This window comes from Ambystoma mexicanum, chromosome 13 (assembly GCF_040938575.1).
Source record: "Ambystoma mexicanum isolate Mex_15411 chromosome 13, UKY_AmexF1_1, whole genome shotgun sequence".
In the NCBI taxonomy this organism is placed as follows: Eukaryota; Metazoa; Chordata; class Amphibia; order Caudata; family Ambystomatidae; genus Ambystoma; species Ambystoma mexicanum.
The window spans coordinates 476,839,939-476,857,786 of record NC_090938.1 but is presented as its reverse complement, the minus strand read 5'-3'; the positions used below and the strand labels follow the sequence as shown (position 1 = coordinate 476,857,786).

Genomic DNA, 17,848 nt, shown 5'->3' with positions numbered 1-17,848 from the left:
TGGCCATATGCAATCCAGAGTGTGGCCATATGCAATCCAGAGTGTGGCCCTATGGAATCCAGAGTATGGCCATAGTCTAACCTGCTGGTGTCAGTAGCATTGGTCACATAGGTTCTATGTGAATTTTTGGTTTTTTGAAGGGCGAGCTTAAAAAAAGACAGATTTATTTTGGTTGTTTATGCATGGCCCCCAAAAAGACGAAATAGCATGAATTTGGGGGGTTTCACCCTCTGACCTCCCTTTCCTCTTTTCTCCCCTGCACCTCCACTGCTTCCTTTCGCCGCAAGCATACACACTCAATCCCCCACCACATTCACACACACGCAAACACGCACCCATTTACATTTACCCCCTGCCCCTTCCCAAACATTCTTTTTACACACACACCAACAGTCACCCAACCACTCATCTCGGCCTCACGCGTCTACTCCTCTGGGTCCGTTGTACCTGTCAGCCACTGTGCGCACTCGTGTGCGTCACAAGCCTTGACAGACTGATTTAGAAAGACTGCTCGGAGCGGTCTTTCTAAATCGGTCTTTTTTAAAATCGATTATCAGTAATCCATTTTTTCACTTGATACCGGAAACATCAGCCATTTGCCGAAAGCGTGAGTGCTCCTCTAATGGGAATGAAGATGGCCGAATAACCTTCCCTATAGAGTAGTACCCACCCAGGAGAGTCATACATCAGTTTTTATCTCTCTGTACCATACCAGAGGAAAATACATACATGTGCATATCATTCTGGTGCCCATCACGTGGACAGTCCAGCACCAACATGCTAGATAATTATCCTGTAACCATGGGTACCAGCAGCAACCCCAGACACTTGTTTCCGCCTTATTAGGTGTCACCACACAGGTGGTGGGTGAAGTTCAGCATCTCTATGTCTCTGGCTACCAAGAGCAAGAGGTCCATTTCTGGTCACGTCAGTTTGACTGATCATGCTTACATATATCTGCTAGGGTGGTTCATCCTCACTGTCCCCTAAAACTCCCATGGAAGAATCAGAAAAGAGTGGAACTAAAAACCATAAAGCTGATGGGTACTACACCATGGCCTCTCCCATGCACAAGGCAAGAAGTAACTCCAGGTATCTCACAAATGTGTTGGCTCGGGAGGCTTCATACACAGACCTGTACTGCTGCCTTGGGTCCAGTTTCCCAGTGTTGGTTTCCCAGAGCTTGGAAGCCAGGACCCTCACGATGTTCAGAAACAGGAAAAAGTTGATCTAGAAACATGGAGGAGACAGAATGAGCATGAGTAGATGAGATTACTTGAGTTATCAGCGGCCCACATGGCGGGACTGTGCAGCACTGAGATTTCTTGGGCAAGGTTTTAACAGATAACGCAGAAGAAATTGGTTTGTAAATTACAATTTTATTATAAGCATAAGACAAATTGCGAATGTGCCTGCATTCGCAATTTGTCTTACAGTTTACTGACGGAGTAGAGGGACTCATTGACTCCGTAGTGACCTACACTCATGCGACAAAGAACAAACAAAGAATAAAAAATAAAAAATAAACAAATTAGATCGCGCAGGTACAAGCCTATGATATCACCAAAAAGTTCCTCAAGGTCAGAAAATTATTATAAGCATAATAGAGTGCGTTAGAGTGTGTTAGAGTGCGAAGATGGATAATTGGCAAACAGAACTCTCTACAATGGAAAAAATTAAATGCGTGAAAAGAGCAATAAAACAAGAATCAAAACAAAAACAAAAATGTAAAAACAACAGCAAAACCGTCTCAAGATTCAAGCTCGATAAGAATAAAGAAACACTTTGCTTAGAAAAGGAAAGTTAAGGAGGGAAGATGCTTAGCGTGAAGCGACAAGGTCATGAAGGACTGGAAGGGAACAGAAGAGGTGTTAATAAATGCCCCCAAAGATCCACAACATAGCAGTATCTGCCTGTCTGCATACACTTGCCTGGAAATTAGGTGTTATAATCAGTTTTTATGGCGCAATCTTCCCTAATCTTTATGCGCATTCATCCGATAACAAGAATCTCTCTGGCAATAATCTCGACATGCACATTACTCCCTGATACTATAATACAGACATGAAAATGGGCCATGCTTAGCACTGGTTAGTCCTGGCATGTTCTAGGACTGGGATCATTGACTATTCTCCAGTGCTAGTTCATGGGTGGCAAAGCAGGTGACAGTGTATTTGGACAGTCCTTGCATGGACATAGTAAGTGCACGTCGGGATTACTGCTGGGGAGCTTTGTGGGTGGTGATTGTAACCGGATAGCCCAAAAAACAAGGTGAAAAGGTTACATGGTTGAAAGGCTATCTTCCTAGGCCCGTCACAAGCACACAATGGATGGCCAACAGCCGTGCTATGAATATCCGTGCAAAGTTTTAAATCTCCTGTGTGAAGGCTAGACAGGATTCTGTATGGTAACCCCTGGTATCTTTTTTTTTTTTAATTTACTTGATTTTAACCAAAAGAAATTATTTTTACAAGGCATAAAAAAAAGGCGTAGCATAGGTGCTTCTTTCATTGCCTACACCGCTTGTGAAGTCTGTTCGGTTGCTTTAGCAGGTTTCCGTCTCAGGTGCTTTTGGTGTCGCGGTCGGCGACGATAATGTTTTTTAAGGCAGCGTCGAAGATCTTAACTGCTACTGTAACCCATTTTGTTTTTTCCCCCGCAATCAGTCTACAGCACCAAGTGTGCTCTTCCCTGAGAGGGGTGTCATGAAGTAGTGGAAGTAAGAATGCTGTCCGTAGGTAATAGGTTTTCGGACAGTTCAGAATCAGATGCCTTGCTGTTTCTATAGAGTCTGGATTTGCACATAGTCTGCAGATTTTGTTTTCAGATTTAGTGCGAATAGCCCGGATCTTTTGGGTTGGCATCAGATTTAATCTTGTTCTCATGAACAATTTCCGGAGATTCTTGTTTGTGAATTTAATGCAATAGTTCAGGGGGAGGTTTAGTTTGTTAGTAGTAGGAGGAAGACGACCAAGAAGTTTGTTTGCGGTTGCTAATTTGCATGTAGTAATCCAGTCTTCTTGTGCTACTTTGATTTTGATTTTTTCCGGGTTGTGGATCAAGTCCTCTTGGGTGCATGCAAGGTCTTGTAGTTTTGCCGTTAGTTTTTTTTCCCAGGCGGTCAGTGCTTTGCAACACCCCAGCTTTAGTTCTTCTAGAATCGTTTTGTAGATAGGCAGTGAGTCTGGGTCGATGCTTTCCCTCAAAGCTCTCATTTGGCTTTGTTCAATGGATGCTGCCAGGGATAGTAAACCAAGCTTGCGTCGTATGGCTGCGATGGAAACAGATTTTGGTAAGCCCAGAACAGCTTTCCAGAGATATCCCTCAAGTTTCGGCCAAATTGACTCCTGAATGTTGAGTGCCATGTCCATTCCATAGATTAATGACGGTACCACCTTTTGCCTGTAAAACTGGATCGCCGGTATTAAAGAGAATTTTCCATATCTATTGTCAATTAGCCTTATTTGAGTGGTGAGTGTTTTGACTTTGGACCACAAAGCCACGATGGTCGAGTTCTCACTTTTATGTTCATCAATCATTACACCTAGGTACCTGATGTTTGTAACTATTTCAATCTTTACGTTGTTTAAGAACCAGGAGCCAACCGGTTTGGATTTTGAGAGCTTTTTCCCCAAAACCAAGACTTTCGATTTCTCTGTATTTATTTCTAGGTCATTTTCAGAGATTAATCTAGCCAGGTTTGCCAACTGGCGCTGGAGACCGACTTGGGTTTGGTCCATCAGGATCATGTCGTCGGCATAGAGTAACCTAGAGACTGCAATGTTTCCAACTTTCGGCGGGAATGCTCTCACAAGGGTTTGCGTATATTGAAAATCACCTAGAAATGCAATGAACAATGAAGGGGCTAAAGGACAGCCTTGTTTGACTCCTCTTTCAACCTTGACTGCTTCCGATAGCATGCCTTGCCGGCTTAGACGGACTTGCATAGTTGTATCTGTATGTAATGCGATTATTGGGTTCAGGATTTCCTCAGGACAGTTCCAGTTGGTCAATTTAGACCATAGTCTTTGCCAGCTTACTTTATCAAAGGCCTGAGATAGGTCGATGAAGGCAAGGAAAACCTTCAGAGCCCCGTTATTTACATTGGCCCTCATTACGACCCTTGCGGAAATCAACCGACCGGACCGCCATAGCGTAAATAGCGTTTCCGCCATTGCACGATGGAGCAAAGTGCGGCTCATTCCGACCCATCGGGCACGAGCACCACGCCATGGCGGAAGTGCAAAGTCCGCGATGGCGGAAATGACCCCAAAACGGCCCACACCGCCGCCGTACGGCGCCCTAGGTGCAATACCGCCACCCATCTCAGCGGACACCGCAGTGAGCGCCAACCGGAAAGTACGGTGACCGTAAATATACGGAAACGGAAGTAAAAGCATGGTCCCGGAACGGGAAACATCCCGCCGTACACCTATAAAACCACAAATTCCACACAACCATTAAAAATACTACCCTGAGACACATCCCAACCCGTCATCCACCCTAGTGAAACCAAGAAAAATGGGAAAAGTAGCGAAGAAAGCGTGCGACCGCAAGCGGCAGGTCCACTTCTCCCATGAGGAACTCACCGTGCTCACAGAGACCCTCCAGGAGAATGCTGCCGCCGTCTTCTCCACGCAAATGACCAGGACGGCACTTGCGAACAAGAAGGCCATATGGGCCCTGGTGGCACAGCGGGTAAGTGCGGTGGGGACCGCACCCCGTAACCCACAGCAATGCAGAAAGCGATGGGACGACCTGCGGATACGCGTCCGTAGCATACTTTCTGCCAACCGCAACATTGCCACAGCTACCGGGGGAGGATCGGAATCACCCATCAAGTTGACCCCCTGTGAAGAAATCTGTGCCTCCACCATTGGAATGGAGAGCATAGAGGGAGTCGGAGGGATGGAGAAAGGAGTGCAGACATCCGAAGATTCAGGTAGGTGTCCCAAATAAAACAATGCCAAAACCACAATGTCCAATCATGTGAAGTACCACGTGCCCACATAGTGCAACAGGAACACATGTCCAGGAGAACGTCCACATACATAGGCCGGATAGCACACTTTAAAACTCACATCAAATACATAAATAATTAAAAATCCTAAAAACACCCTCTACACGTGCAGCAGGCACACCCTAACTGCAGGCTGCCAAACAACTGCACCCTCACTCCACACACAAATGAAACCACCTCCAAGGCCCCGACCCAAATCACCCTCAGGTACCACCCCAATGCATGTGATACATTGCCATTCCAATTCCCACAGACCCATCAATAACGCTCGCCCTCCTTTACTCCACCACAGGGTCCGATCCAAACGACGAGCTCCAGGACACCCCTACCAGCACACCTGCAAAGAGGGCCAAGACCAACGGCCAAAGACCCTCCACCTCAGCTGCACGCATCAAGACACGGAAGCAGCACAAATCAAGTGGCAGCACAGAGGAGGGAACTCCAACAGGCACCCCAGCAGCCAGCATGCCCACAACAACACCACCACAGGTCCCCCCAATGGATGCCACAGTAGGCACTGCTTCTGGTGGCAGCAGCACCATAGGTGACACTGCATTAATGGCAGCATGCTCCGACACAGAAAACGGGGATGTCGAAGTTAGATCCATCCATGACCTGTCTCAATCCCCCTGTCTGTTCCATCCCGTACACCATGAGGATACCACGCAGGGGCACCCACAAGACGACGACTGGCCATCCCCCACAAGCCCTGTGGCAAGGCAACATGAGGTGATCAGCCACTCTGTGACACCACCGCAAATGGCCATGGCCCAGCAGAGACAACAGTCCCTCGACCAGGTAATCGTGCAACAGCAGCAACTGGCCACGCTCCTCAAGGACCATGCCGATGAATGTGGGGGCACTAAGGCAGACATAGAAACATCAACTGAGACACTTAGGGCAGAAATGGAGAGAAGTACAGAGACACTAAGGGCACAAATGGAGAGAAGCACCGAGAGCCTGAGAGTACAAATGGAGAGAAGCACCGAGAGCCTGAGGGGGGAACTGCATGCGACGTCCAAAGACGTATGTGCCGAACTTGCCGCAGTGCGCCGTGTGCTCACTGAGCTCTCACAAACCCTTAGGGACATGCATGGACGTGAGCAGGCAGAGACATCATCCGTTGCAAGTTCCGTCCAGGGCAGCCCCCAACGTAGATCTGGGAGGAACCTGCGCTCCACAGGCAGGGGTGCCCCTGATACCCGCAGAGGGGGCTTGCAATAGCGACTGCCCACTGACAATGAGCATCTTTGGACACTGGTGTTCGGGGGGGAGGTAGGAGGGTGGAGGGGGTGTGTTGGGCTCACTTGGGTGGCGGGTCGATAGGGTGTTTAACATGATATCACATATGCCATAAACAATGCACGATCATCCAATGAGATGTGTGGACATTGATCTTTGTGTACGAGGCCATTATAGGCGTACAGTCCATATTGTGCATGTTCCAGACACACACAGTGCCACGAGTCCCGTGTCCATGTATCAGCCACCAGGCGTGAGTGCTAGAAGCATGCATCTATGAGATGCTGACGAATGTCACGGCCCTCCTGTGCCTCGCAGACTCCTTGAGGTGCTGCCACATCCCCACCCTCATCATGACCATCATCAGGTGCTTGCAGTTCTGCGTCAGGGGGCATGGGCACATTTCTACGTACGCACATGTTGTGGAGCATGACACATGCCATGACCATCTTTGCAACCTTCACATGGCGGTACAGGAGTGCCCCGCCAGACCTGCTGAGGCAGCGGAAACGAGTCTTCAGTAGGCCGAATGCCTGTTCTATGACTACACGGGTACGTGAGTGGGCATGGTTGTAGTCCTCCTCATGCTGGTCCCGTGGGTTCCGGACTGGTGTGAGGAGCCATCTCTTCAGTGGATACCCGGCATCACCTGTATGTGGACAATAAAGGAATTTTGAGGAATGCCATTGCTACGTACGCACCCCCCCCCCTTCCTGCCAGGTCATTGCCGCATCACATACCCCACATCATCATGCATGAAATGAGACTCACCGAGTAGCCAGGATCTGTTCCCTGCGTGTCGCTCCATGTAGCGTGGTATAGTAGAGTTCCTCAAGACCATAGAATCATGGGTTGATCCAGGGAATCGGGCACAACAATGTGTAATGATCCTGTTGGAGTCACACACCATTTGTACATTCAGAGAATGAAATTGTTTTCGGTTGCGGTACTGGGCCTCCATGGCATGTGGGACGACCAATTCCACATGGGTGCAGTCGATGGCACCAATGCAACCCGGTATGCCGGCAAGTGCATGGAATCCCACTTTTGTGTTGGTAATTTCCTGCTCCGAGCGTGGTAGAGAGATGTAGTCGTCTGCGTGCTTCAGGAGGGCATCGAGCACTTGCAATAGTGTCTGTGAGAACAGTGGCTGTGATATGCCATGCAACTGTCCGACTGTGTGCTGGTAGGTGCCTGTGGCCAGGAAGTGGAGTACAGACACCACCTTCAGTAGGGGTGGGATGGCGGTTGGGCTATCTATCATGCTGACAAGGTCAGCCTGTGTCATGTCCACAATGGCGGTTATGGTGTCCCGGTCCAAACGGTAGAGGGTGTGGATCTGCTCATCAGTGAGATTGAACGGATGTGCTCGGAGGCGTGGGATTGCGGGCTGCCTGCGTGGTGGTAGTGGCTGTGCTGGCGGCCCTTGCTGGCCCTGCCTTGCCCTCCTCCTCCTCCTGCGTCTCCTCCGTGCGGCCGGTTGTAGTTGGTGTTCGTCTTCTTCTTGAAGTTGGAGTACTTGCAGTGCTATCAGGTCCCCCAGGGCCAACATAGCTAGTCCTGCCGGTAGCATTTCGGAGTGGGTGTGGTTGTGGGAGGAGACTGGGTGTGCAATTTATGTGTTTTCAGGCTGTATGGCCTCTACCTGTGGTGATTCATTCCACCTGTGCAAGCTGCTCTCCCCTTTGGGCGAGCACGTCCCACACACAACGCTGCAATTCGACGAATGGCATCTTGCTATTACAATCATGTATTTGTACCCGATGGCAGTGTAACATTGGTTGATATGTTCATTCGGCTATGGTCCCATTGTTTCACATACTATCTTTGCAGTCGCGAACAGACTTGTGAAGGGTCAGTGGAACGTAGTACTCGAGTAACGGTGGACCCTCATGCAACACTGTACCGAGGTTCACCGATGGGCGGGGCGTCCCATTTGTGAGTGAAGGCAGTTGCCATTTTCACACACAGCCGCACTAGATGGATTAATTTGTGAATTCAAGCGGCCACAGATGCCTTTTCGACGTGATGTTGCAAATGAGGAATTCGAAGGGCGGCGCTTTCGGTTTTCAGCTAGCGGCGAGGAGATGCCCACAGGTCTGACTGCAAATATAACGTTCTATTGTTCAATGTCCTTGGGACAGGGGCCATGGCGAGGATGCAATGATTGATATGAATAGTTTGGGATGCGCAATAGCGACGTGGGCGATGAGGCCGGACGTTCCCAAATACATGTTACTTCACAACACTGGAATTACGGGCTGGGGCACAGTGGATTTTGCAGGCTGCATAATGCACAGACTCAATGGAAATTTCACATGTTATGTGAGTATGGAAACAGGCGTTTTCATTACGGGATGAGGGAATGATGTATGGATGCATGGACATATGATTTGATACAGAGTTTGCCATGTACAGGGCTTCTTGGAATCTATCCGCCTCCCCTGCGCTATGTGATGCAGGGCTGCCATAGTGGGACCATCGTCTATCTGGCCTTGTTGAGCCCTCCCTGTCTCGACGCGCCTTCAGACACTTGTGTCTATGCACGTTACCAATCCCATCAGATGGATTCTGTTTTAACAGACGCATGCACAGGTACACTCGTTTGTGATAGTGTTTTCACCTCGATATAGATAGTTATGATTCGCAAGTGGTTTTTGGGTGGTGATGATCCTTTGGAGTGGGCTAGCATGCATATGGCTGTGGATTTGGTGTGATCATTGAAGTGAGTAATTCAAATGTAGTTCTGATGGCCATACTATTCTTTTTCATTTCATTTGGTTGACAGGTATCTCCTCCCCTTTTGCCACTGCCATCTGTATGCCACTCCTGCAGATGGATTTTACTCCCGACACCTGCTGCTTCGTGTTAATCAGTGGAGCAGCATTACGATCTTATGGGACGATCGCCAATGGGCCACATGCCCTTACGCAGTACTAGTGGCTAGGAGCAACATTTCGGCCTTTCAGCTGGACTAGTGCCTCCCTATTGGGACGGCCCTGCGGTTCTAGGCGCTTCCATGTTGCCTTTTCGTACGAGAATGTAGCCCCTGTGTACCATGAAGGAACAGGGCGTCACACAAGAAGTAGCTGGTCATTTATTGCGGATGCAGCCCACAATGGTGAAATGTATTTTGGAGTTCATGGCCTAATGGCTGTATGGGCTTGGAGAATTTGTTGTGCATTAAATTTCTATTCTGATATGAACCGTGTAGCGTTCTTCTTTGCAAGTGATGTGGCATATTCCTATTTGGGGAGCGATGTATTGTGAGGAGATCTGCATTGGGTTCCAGCTTCGGGGTATAGTTGCGTGGTACTGTGCTGGGCGCGTTTGCCTACGAAGCCCAGTGAGGTCAGGGATAAGGGCTGCCAATATGACTGTTTTGATGATGTCATGCTCAGGGGCGGGGGATTAGCTTTTGTGTAACAGATGCCGGTCAGCCAGTTGGATTGGTGGAATGATGTGATTATCGGAATATTGCTGGTCACAGGTGCCTGTGTTTGCGTGCGTTTCTTGGTGGGAGACTGAGGTCATGTCCATTTGTATAGCTTCTGTATTCGTGCCATCTGTGCCCTGCAGCTCCCATTGGCCCCTCTTGAGATTCATTTGTTCGTTGGCAGGCATGGATGACTAGTACATTTCACTGGTTGCATTGTGTGACTTCATTGCACCTACGGGGGGTTGTACAATGTGGCCAGGGAGCGGTGTACAGGCACTCAGTAGGGCCGTTTACGGTTGGTTCGCGATGCCGTACTTCTCACCATGGCGGAATGGTACTTTCCGCCGTGCTTGATGGCGTTAGGTGCATGTCCGCTAGGGTCAGAATTCGCGTACCGTTGCGCCATGGTGGTAATTACGGTTTGGCATGGCGCGCGCGCGCGTACTTGGTGCAGTTAGCGTTGGCGTTCACTACGGTGTCGCTAATGGCATCGTACTTTGCGGTGACGGGTCATGATCGCACCGAGCGCTATTCGATGGCGGTATTGCATTTCCGCCATCGTTTTTCGATTTCCGCCAGGGTCGTAATGAGGCCCATTGTCTTTGATGATGTTCAACATTATGATGTTTATACTTGTTGAGGCTGTTTTCAAGAATCCCGTTTGGAAGTGGTCGGTTGCAGGCGAAGTTCTTACCCAGTTTTGAAATTTTGAGAGGAGTAGAGTCGCAAATATTTTTCCCATGATGTCCAGGAGGGCTATCGGTCGATAGTTTGCCGGGTTATCTCTACTTCCCTTTTTAAAGATGGGTACAATGACCGCCTCAGTCCATGTTTTCGGGATTTGTCTTGATGCTATGCAGTGATCGAAAAATTTTGTTATCAAGATGGACCATTCAGTTTGGTTTTGCTTTAAATCTATATTAGTCAGACCATCAGGCCCGGGTGCTCTAGACGTTTTCAATTTTGAGATTGCTGACTTTATTTGGTCTTGAAGTGCTAGGTTTGTCCATGGTACTTCATTTTGGGTTATTGCATTAGTTACGGTTGCAGAGATTGGGGCAAAATGTGCTGAATAGAAAGATGTCCAGGATGATTCCGGTATCGAATTGAGTAGTTTGACATCGTTTTGGATGCCTTTGTTCTTTATTAATGCCCAGAAGTCTCCTACTCTTTTTGACGATAGCATTTTTAACATCTGTTCTGCATCTTTCTGATAGAGTGCCGCTCTCCGATGTCTTACCCAGGTTCTATAAGATCTAGTCGCCGCAGTCAGCAGTTGTTTGACGTTTTCGTTGGTATTTCTTTTATAATCACGTTGTAATTTTCTCAGTTCTCTTCGTTTTTGCACTAATTAATCGTCGTATATGTATGCTGACCAGTTGTTGTTGTGGGCTTGAGACTCTTTTGCTTTTTCATGTGGAGTAATAGAAGAGGCAAGTAGTTTGGCCTTTCCATGCTGCTAATGGAATTTTTTTGATAATCAAGGTAGCTTTGCGTTATTTCTTTAACGTTGAGAGCTGTAAACTGAAGCCGCCTTTGGTTCGCTGCCAGTTCCACCCCTGGTGTGTAGCTCAGTCTCGGCGCGTTTATGGATTCCACCGTCATGGCTAGAAGAGTTGTGGTCGCTTTCTTTCATTTTGTAAATCTCAAACGTAGTGACGTGAGATAGTAAAGCGAGAGATATGAAGATGTAGTCAAGCGTGGCTGTTGAGGAGTCACGCTCCCACGTCGGGAAAGCGGGAAGTTGGCCCTTCACCATAGCCACGTTATGAACATTTCTGGCTTCCATCAGGTCTAACCACAGATCTCCTCTTACTTTTGCTGCTGTCGCCAGTACCGAGTGGCTAAAATGATCGCACTTGGCGTTCAGATCGCCACAAATAATGATGTAATGAATGTACAATTCAGCCGTGATCTTGTCTAGTAGCGTGGTCATTTCTTCACAGAAGTCCTTGTTTGTGGTTCTTTGCGGGTTCCAATAAGTATTGATGATGGCCAACTTTGAGTTTTGGTTTCCCTTAAGACCGGTTGTTGGATGGCGCCACTCCGTCTGCAGGGCGAGGATGCCATAGGATTCTGCTATCTTTCCCTTAACATTGATTCCTGATCCAATCCTGATAGAGGTCAGAAGGCCTGCCGATGGTCTGCCTAAAATGCCCTTTGTCGCTGGAGATATTTTGGTGGTATAGCCATCTAGAATTGGTTTTTCCCTCAGCTAAGTCTGTTGGAGGCAGATTATATCAAATTTAGCTAAGTCTTTTGCTTCCGGGTTTAGCAGATGGTCGTGGCCTCTCGTGTTCCGCGAACACATGGAAATGGTTTGGGTGATGGGTTCGGTGGTTGCATACGACGACTTGTCTGACTGTCGTGAGTCGTTGTTGGATAATTGCTAATTTTGCGGATTAGGCTTTAACACTTTCTTAACCACGACCAGGGGCCTGAGGGAGCTTGTGGTTGTGAGTGGTTCAGCAGGTCTTTATGATCTGCCGGGCAATCATCCGCTGAGTTTCTGTCTGACCTAAGACGGGTTTTTTTCCAATTTTGGCCTCCTTCTGGTCTGAGGTGGTGGCTTCTACGTGGTGGCTTCGGTACTTAATGTTCTGTTGTGTTTGTGAGGATCGTTTGTAATTTCTGGTTGGAGAATTCGTATTGTGTTGTGTTGGTCCAGTTTGGGTTGAAGGTTGAGGAAGTTGCAATTCTGATAAACCAAAGCCCAGTAGATGTAAAGTTTCAAGCGTTTCTTTTGTTGGCTCATGTCTGGGGATGGTTTTTACGTGTAAATATGCTTTGGCCTTTTTCTGTCTATGATAAGGCTCGATTAAGATGAAGTTGGTAGAAGACAGGTGAGTCAAGCTAGGGACTTTTGCCAGTATTGTAAGGACTGTTTTTTCTGTTCAAAACTAGGAAATTCTTTCCAGACACTAGTTGTTCCATTTTAAAAAGGCGAGTTTGTCTCGTAGTTTGCACGTCTGTAACAGGGGCCTTTAATGTTTTGTTTGATTCTGGGTTTGACTGGGGGACTATTTCGGTGCCCTCTTTTTCGCTTTTCTGCGAATTGTTGTCATCACCGGTCGTTTTGGCCATGACTGTATGGTGCCAGTTTCCTGATCGTACTTCAACAGAGGGTTTTTTGACCATCTTTGGTGCAGACGGTGGAGCTGGATTCGATGTGCCGACGGCCACTTTTATTTGGCCCAATGTACGAGAGGAAGTGGCGAGATTTGTTGTCTCTGTAGGTGGAGGCTTCCGCGGTGAAGGTGTGTATTTGAAACATCTTTCGGTTCCAAGTGTTGTGTCAGGTTCATCAGAGAAGAGTCTGGGGAGGATGAATCAGAGTCATCCACCTCAATTATTGGTTCAATTACTAGAGAAGCTGTGTCTTTCTGGGAATTTCGTGCCTCAGCTTGTGGTGGGCTTCTTTTAGGTTGTGGCTCCCCTACTTGCTTGCTCCAGCTAAAGATTTCTGCAACTTTAGTTTCCGTTTTTTTTGTTTCCTTTTTGCTCGTCTCTGTGGATGGCATCGATTTTCTCGTAGATTCAGCTACACGTCCATTTGACTCTCTGACTTTCTGATGTACGTCTGCTTTTGGTGTTTCGGTTACGGGCATAGTTTGTGTTTCCCTGATGGATTGACCCTTCTTCGCTTTGTCCACTTTTTCCTGTGTGGTTATGAGACAATTTATGTTTATAAATGGACAGGGTATCTATGGTGGTGCTACCGCCTCCTTCCTGAATTTGGCTTCTAGATGCGCCATTCTTTGCTCCCACTGATGTTCACGCTCCCTGTTTTTTTGTTCGGAAGCCGTAATGAAGCCTTCCAAAAAGATCACTTTTGAGTTTGTGGTAGCTGCTATTGCAACTAGATCTTTCATCGAATCGTTGAGCGATTCATAAAGCTTTACGAATGGGGACAGGCCCACCGTGATAGCTGACATCACTGCAAACATGTCTGTAGACTGGTTTTTTGCTCCATGGACTAGTTTCGGAGGGGATAAGTCACCAGTTTTGTCTTTCCCCGGCGTGGAGGAGCTTCTCTGAATGTCTGGATGCTGCTTATTTGGATTGAGTTGGTTCGTGGTGGTTCTTTGAGCTACATCGTCTTTCCTAGTAATTTTTGATAGCTTGGATTTGTCCAGGTCCGAACCGATGGTTCCCAGCGGTCGGACTTAAGATGATTCGACAGGGGATCTCAAAAGTGATTGTGTACTTCCATTTAATGAATTAAGATGTGAGAGGTCCAGGTTACGCTGGGACTCTAGTACCCTCACTGGAGAAAGGCGTAGATCGATTAAGGGTAGAGTTGGTAAATCAATCACTCCCGTTTTCCTTTGTTTAGGATGCGGGGGAGTTTCAGCAGTTGCGTCCAATAATTCGGTGTCCGAAAGTTCGACTTCTCTCTCCAGTTGTCTCTTAGTCTGCCTGGCAAAAAAGTCTTTTAGCGCATGGCATGTAAGCGGTTTAGAGAGTAACGTTTTCCCAATCTCAATTGTTTTGGCTGATGCTCTCTGTTTCCTTTGGTAGTAGTTTGTATTGACTATAATGCCGGACTCCCGTGGTTTCTGCTGGTGGAGTGCTTTTCTATTTAATAAAGCTATAGCCGTTTGTCTTTGTAGGGTGTAGGGTTCTGTCCCCGGCAGATTCACAGAATCTACTATTGAATCTACTTCCTTTGATGTATTAAAAGGGGCCACCATTGGAGAAGAAGTTGGGAGACTTTCCACTCTCTCTAGGGTTGGTAACATTACCGGTGGATATGATGATAGAGTGGTAGACGATTCGGTGCAGTCTCTTTCGCCAAGGGTTGTCGTATAGCCATGATTTGCATGCAATTCAACTTGAATGGGAGTTCCAGACTTAACACACACCCCTTGAATTTCTTGTGGTAGGGGCGTGTCAGTGTTTCGCTTATCAAAAAGTTGTCGGGCGCTTGACTCGACTAAACGTTTCGAGATCTGTTGATCATCCCAGACTGGGCCGCAGGGGTCTTGCCGGCGGTGCCCTCCGGCGTCGTCAGGCGTGATCCCACTCGCCGCGACCGGGACCACGGCGGAAGCGGGCCAGTCAGGAGGATTTTGTGGCTCCGGTAAGACCAAGCCGCTAGGATCATTCAGGCTGCACCCTTCGGCGTCGTCAGATGTGGTCCCACTCGCCGCGGCGGAGGCAGGCTGGTCATCGGAAGTTGTGCGATAGTTACGTGTTGGAGAACGCGGGGTGTTTCCCAGGCTGTTCATCATCAGCGTTGTGCCATTTTCTATGGAGCCAACAGGTAAGTGCGCTCCCGAATTGTCCTACGACGGTGCTTGGATAGTGTCAAGGGACTGATCAAAAACTTCGTCCCTCACCGAGTCCGGTTCAATAGGCTCGACCCTTCCCTCCCCAACGTCAGCCCGAGACCTTGCGCCCTAAAGAGCGGGGGTGTCTGGTGCAGTTGATCTTGACAGTGAGGAGGAGGAGGAGGAGGAGGAGGCAGAGGAAGTTGAAATAAGTTTAGCCCCCCCCTTACTCTTCCTTGCGTTTGGGTGGAAACAGAGGTTTTCTTTACCTTTTTTATTTTGTCGGTCGATTCGCTCCAAGCGAGTATATTGGCTGCGCAGAACACGGCCAGGCGGGGTTGTCGGCACTGGCGCTTGATTGAAAAGATCTGAGGCAGCCGAAGAGGCCATTTCGGCCTGGGCTGCCTAGAGTGCCGCGGACTGCCGTAGACTGCTCGCAACTCTGGCGAGCCAACTCCCCTGGTATCGTGAAGCTGGCCCATAAACCCAAGCAGCACGGAAACAGAGGTCAGCTGTTCACAACATTCATTCCTGCCCAGAATTGCCCTCTGAACATGCAGGTTCGCTGTTGTGCACCCAGCACATGCAAATGTAAGTATGAGTGAATGTTGAACATGCGCTTAACAACCAACCACATGAAAACATGCAAGTGCCTTTTGCCATTTTGAGTCTGTCGTTTAGTGCGATTTCATAATCGCCCGACCCTTGAGTTGAGAACCTGCACAGAGTCAGACTCATTCAAGCATTAGTATATGGATGGGCGTCACCTCTTCCACAATCCGGGTCATGAGGCTGTGCTGCATGGGCCTGTTTCGTGAGTTGAGTTGAGAACCTGAACAGACTCATTCATGCATTAGTATATGGATCGGCCGTCACCTCTTCCACAATGTCCGGGTCATGAGGCTGTGCTGCATGGGCCTGTTTCATGAGTTGAGTTGAGAACCTGCACAGACTCATTCAGGCATTAGTATATGGATGGCCCGTCACCTCTTCCACTCTGTCCGGGTCATGAGGCTGTGTTGCATGGGCCTGATCCGTGAGTTGAGAACCTGCACAGATTCATTCAGGCATTAGTATATGGATGGGCTGTCACCTCTTCCACACTGTCCGGGTCATGAGGCTGTGCTGCATGGGCCTGTTTCGTGAGTTGAGTTGAGAACCTGCACAGACTCATTCAGGCATTAGTATATGGATGGGCCGTCACCTCTTCCACACTGTCCGGGTCATGAGGCTGTGCTGCATGGGCCTGTTTCGTGAGTTGAGTTGAGAACCTGCACAGACTCATTCAAGCATTAGTATATGGATGGGCGTCACCTCTTCCACACTGTCCGGGTCAGGAGGCTGTGCTGCATGGGCCTGTTTCGTGAGTTGAGTTGAGAACCTGCACAGACTCATTCAGGCATTAGTATATGGATGGGCCGTCACCTCTTCCACACAGTCCAGGTCATGAGGCTGTGCTGCATGGGCCTGTTTCGTGAGTTGAGTTGAGAACCTGCACAGACTCATTCAGGCATTAGTATATGGATGGGCCGTCACCTCTTCCACACTGTCCGGGTCATGAGGCTGTGCTGCATGGGCCTGTTTCGTGAGTTGAGTTGAGAACCTGCACAGACTCATTCAGGCATTAGTATATGGATGGGCCGTCACCGCTTCCACAATGTCCGGGTCATGAGGCTGTGCTGCATGGGCCTGTTTCGTGAGTTGAGTTGAGTTGAGAACCTGCACAGACTCATTCAGGCATTAGTATATGGATGGGCCGTCACCTCTTCCACAATGTCCGGGTCATGAGGCTGTGCTGCATGGGCCTGTTTCGTGAGTTGAGTTGAGAACCTGCACAGACTCATTCAGGCATTAGTATATGGATGGGCCGTCACCTCTTCCACACTGTCCGGGTCATGAGGCTGTGCTGCATGGGCCTGTTTCGTGAGTTGAGTTGAGTTGAGAACCTGCATAGACTCATTCAAGCATTGGTATATGGATGGGCCGTCACCTCTTCCACACTGTCCGGGTCATGAGGCTGTGCTGCATGGGCCTGTTTCGTGAGTTGAGTTGAGAACCTGCACAGACTCATTCAGGCATTAGTATATGGATGGGCCGTCACCTCTTCCACTCTGTCCGGGTCATGAGGCTGTGCTGCATGGGCCTGTTTCGTGAGTTGAGTTGAGAACCTGCACAGACTCATTCAGGCATTAGTATATGGATGGGCCGTCATCTCTTCCACACTGTCCGGGTCATGAGGCTGTGCTGCATGGGCCTGTTTCGTGAGTTGAGTTGAGAACCTGCACAAACTCATTCAGGCATTAGTATATGGATGGGCCGTCACCTCTTCCACTCTGTCCGGGTCATGAGGCTGTGCTGCATGGGCCTGTTTCGTGAGTTGAGTTGAGAACCTGCACAGACTCATTCAGGCATTAGTATATGGATGGGCCGTCAATTCTTCCACTCTGTCCGGGTCATGAGGCTGTGCTGCATGGGCCTGTTTCGTGAGTTGAGTTGAGTTGAGTTGAGAACCTGCATAGACTCATTCAAGCATTGGTATATGGATGGGCCGTCACCACTTCCACACTGTCCGGGTCATGAGGCTGTGCTGCATGGGCCTGTTTCGTGAGTTGAGCTGAGAACCTGCACAGACTCATTCAGGCATTACTATATGGATGGGCCGTCACCTCTTCCACTCTGTCCGGGTCATGAGGCTGTGCTGCATGGGCCTGTTTCGTGAGTTGAGTTGAGAACCTGCACAGATTCATTCAGGCATTAGTATATGGATGGGCCGTCATCTCTTCCACACTGTCCGGGTCATGAGGCTGTGCTGCATGGGCCTGTTACGTGAGTTGAGTTGAGAACCTGCACAGACTCATTCAAGCATTGGTATAT

At 48.7% G+C, this 17,848-nt stretch overlaps 1 protein-coding gene across 1 annotated transcript in view; it reads right to left on the bottom strand.

Moving 5' to 3' along the window:
• Positions 1-17,848, bottom strand: part of LOC138521346 (parathyroid hormone/parathyroid hormone-related peptide receptor-like) — a 280,555-nt gene that overhangs the window by 55,016 nt on the left and 207,691 nt on the right. The window contains exon 10 of the mRNA XM_069634105.1: positions 1,136-1,230. Coding sequence (XP_069490206.1) covers positions 1,136-1,230 — 95 coding nt within the window. The remainder of the gene's footprint in view (positions 1-1,135; positions 1,231-17,848) is intronic.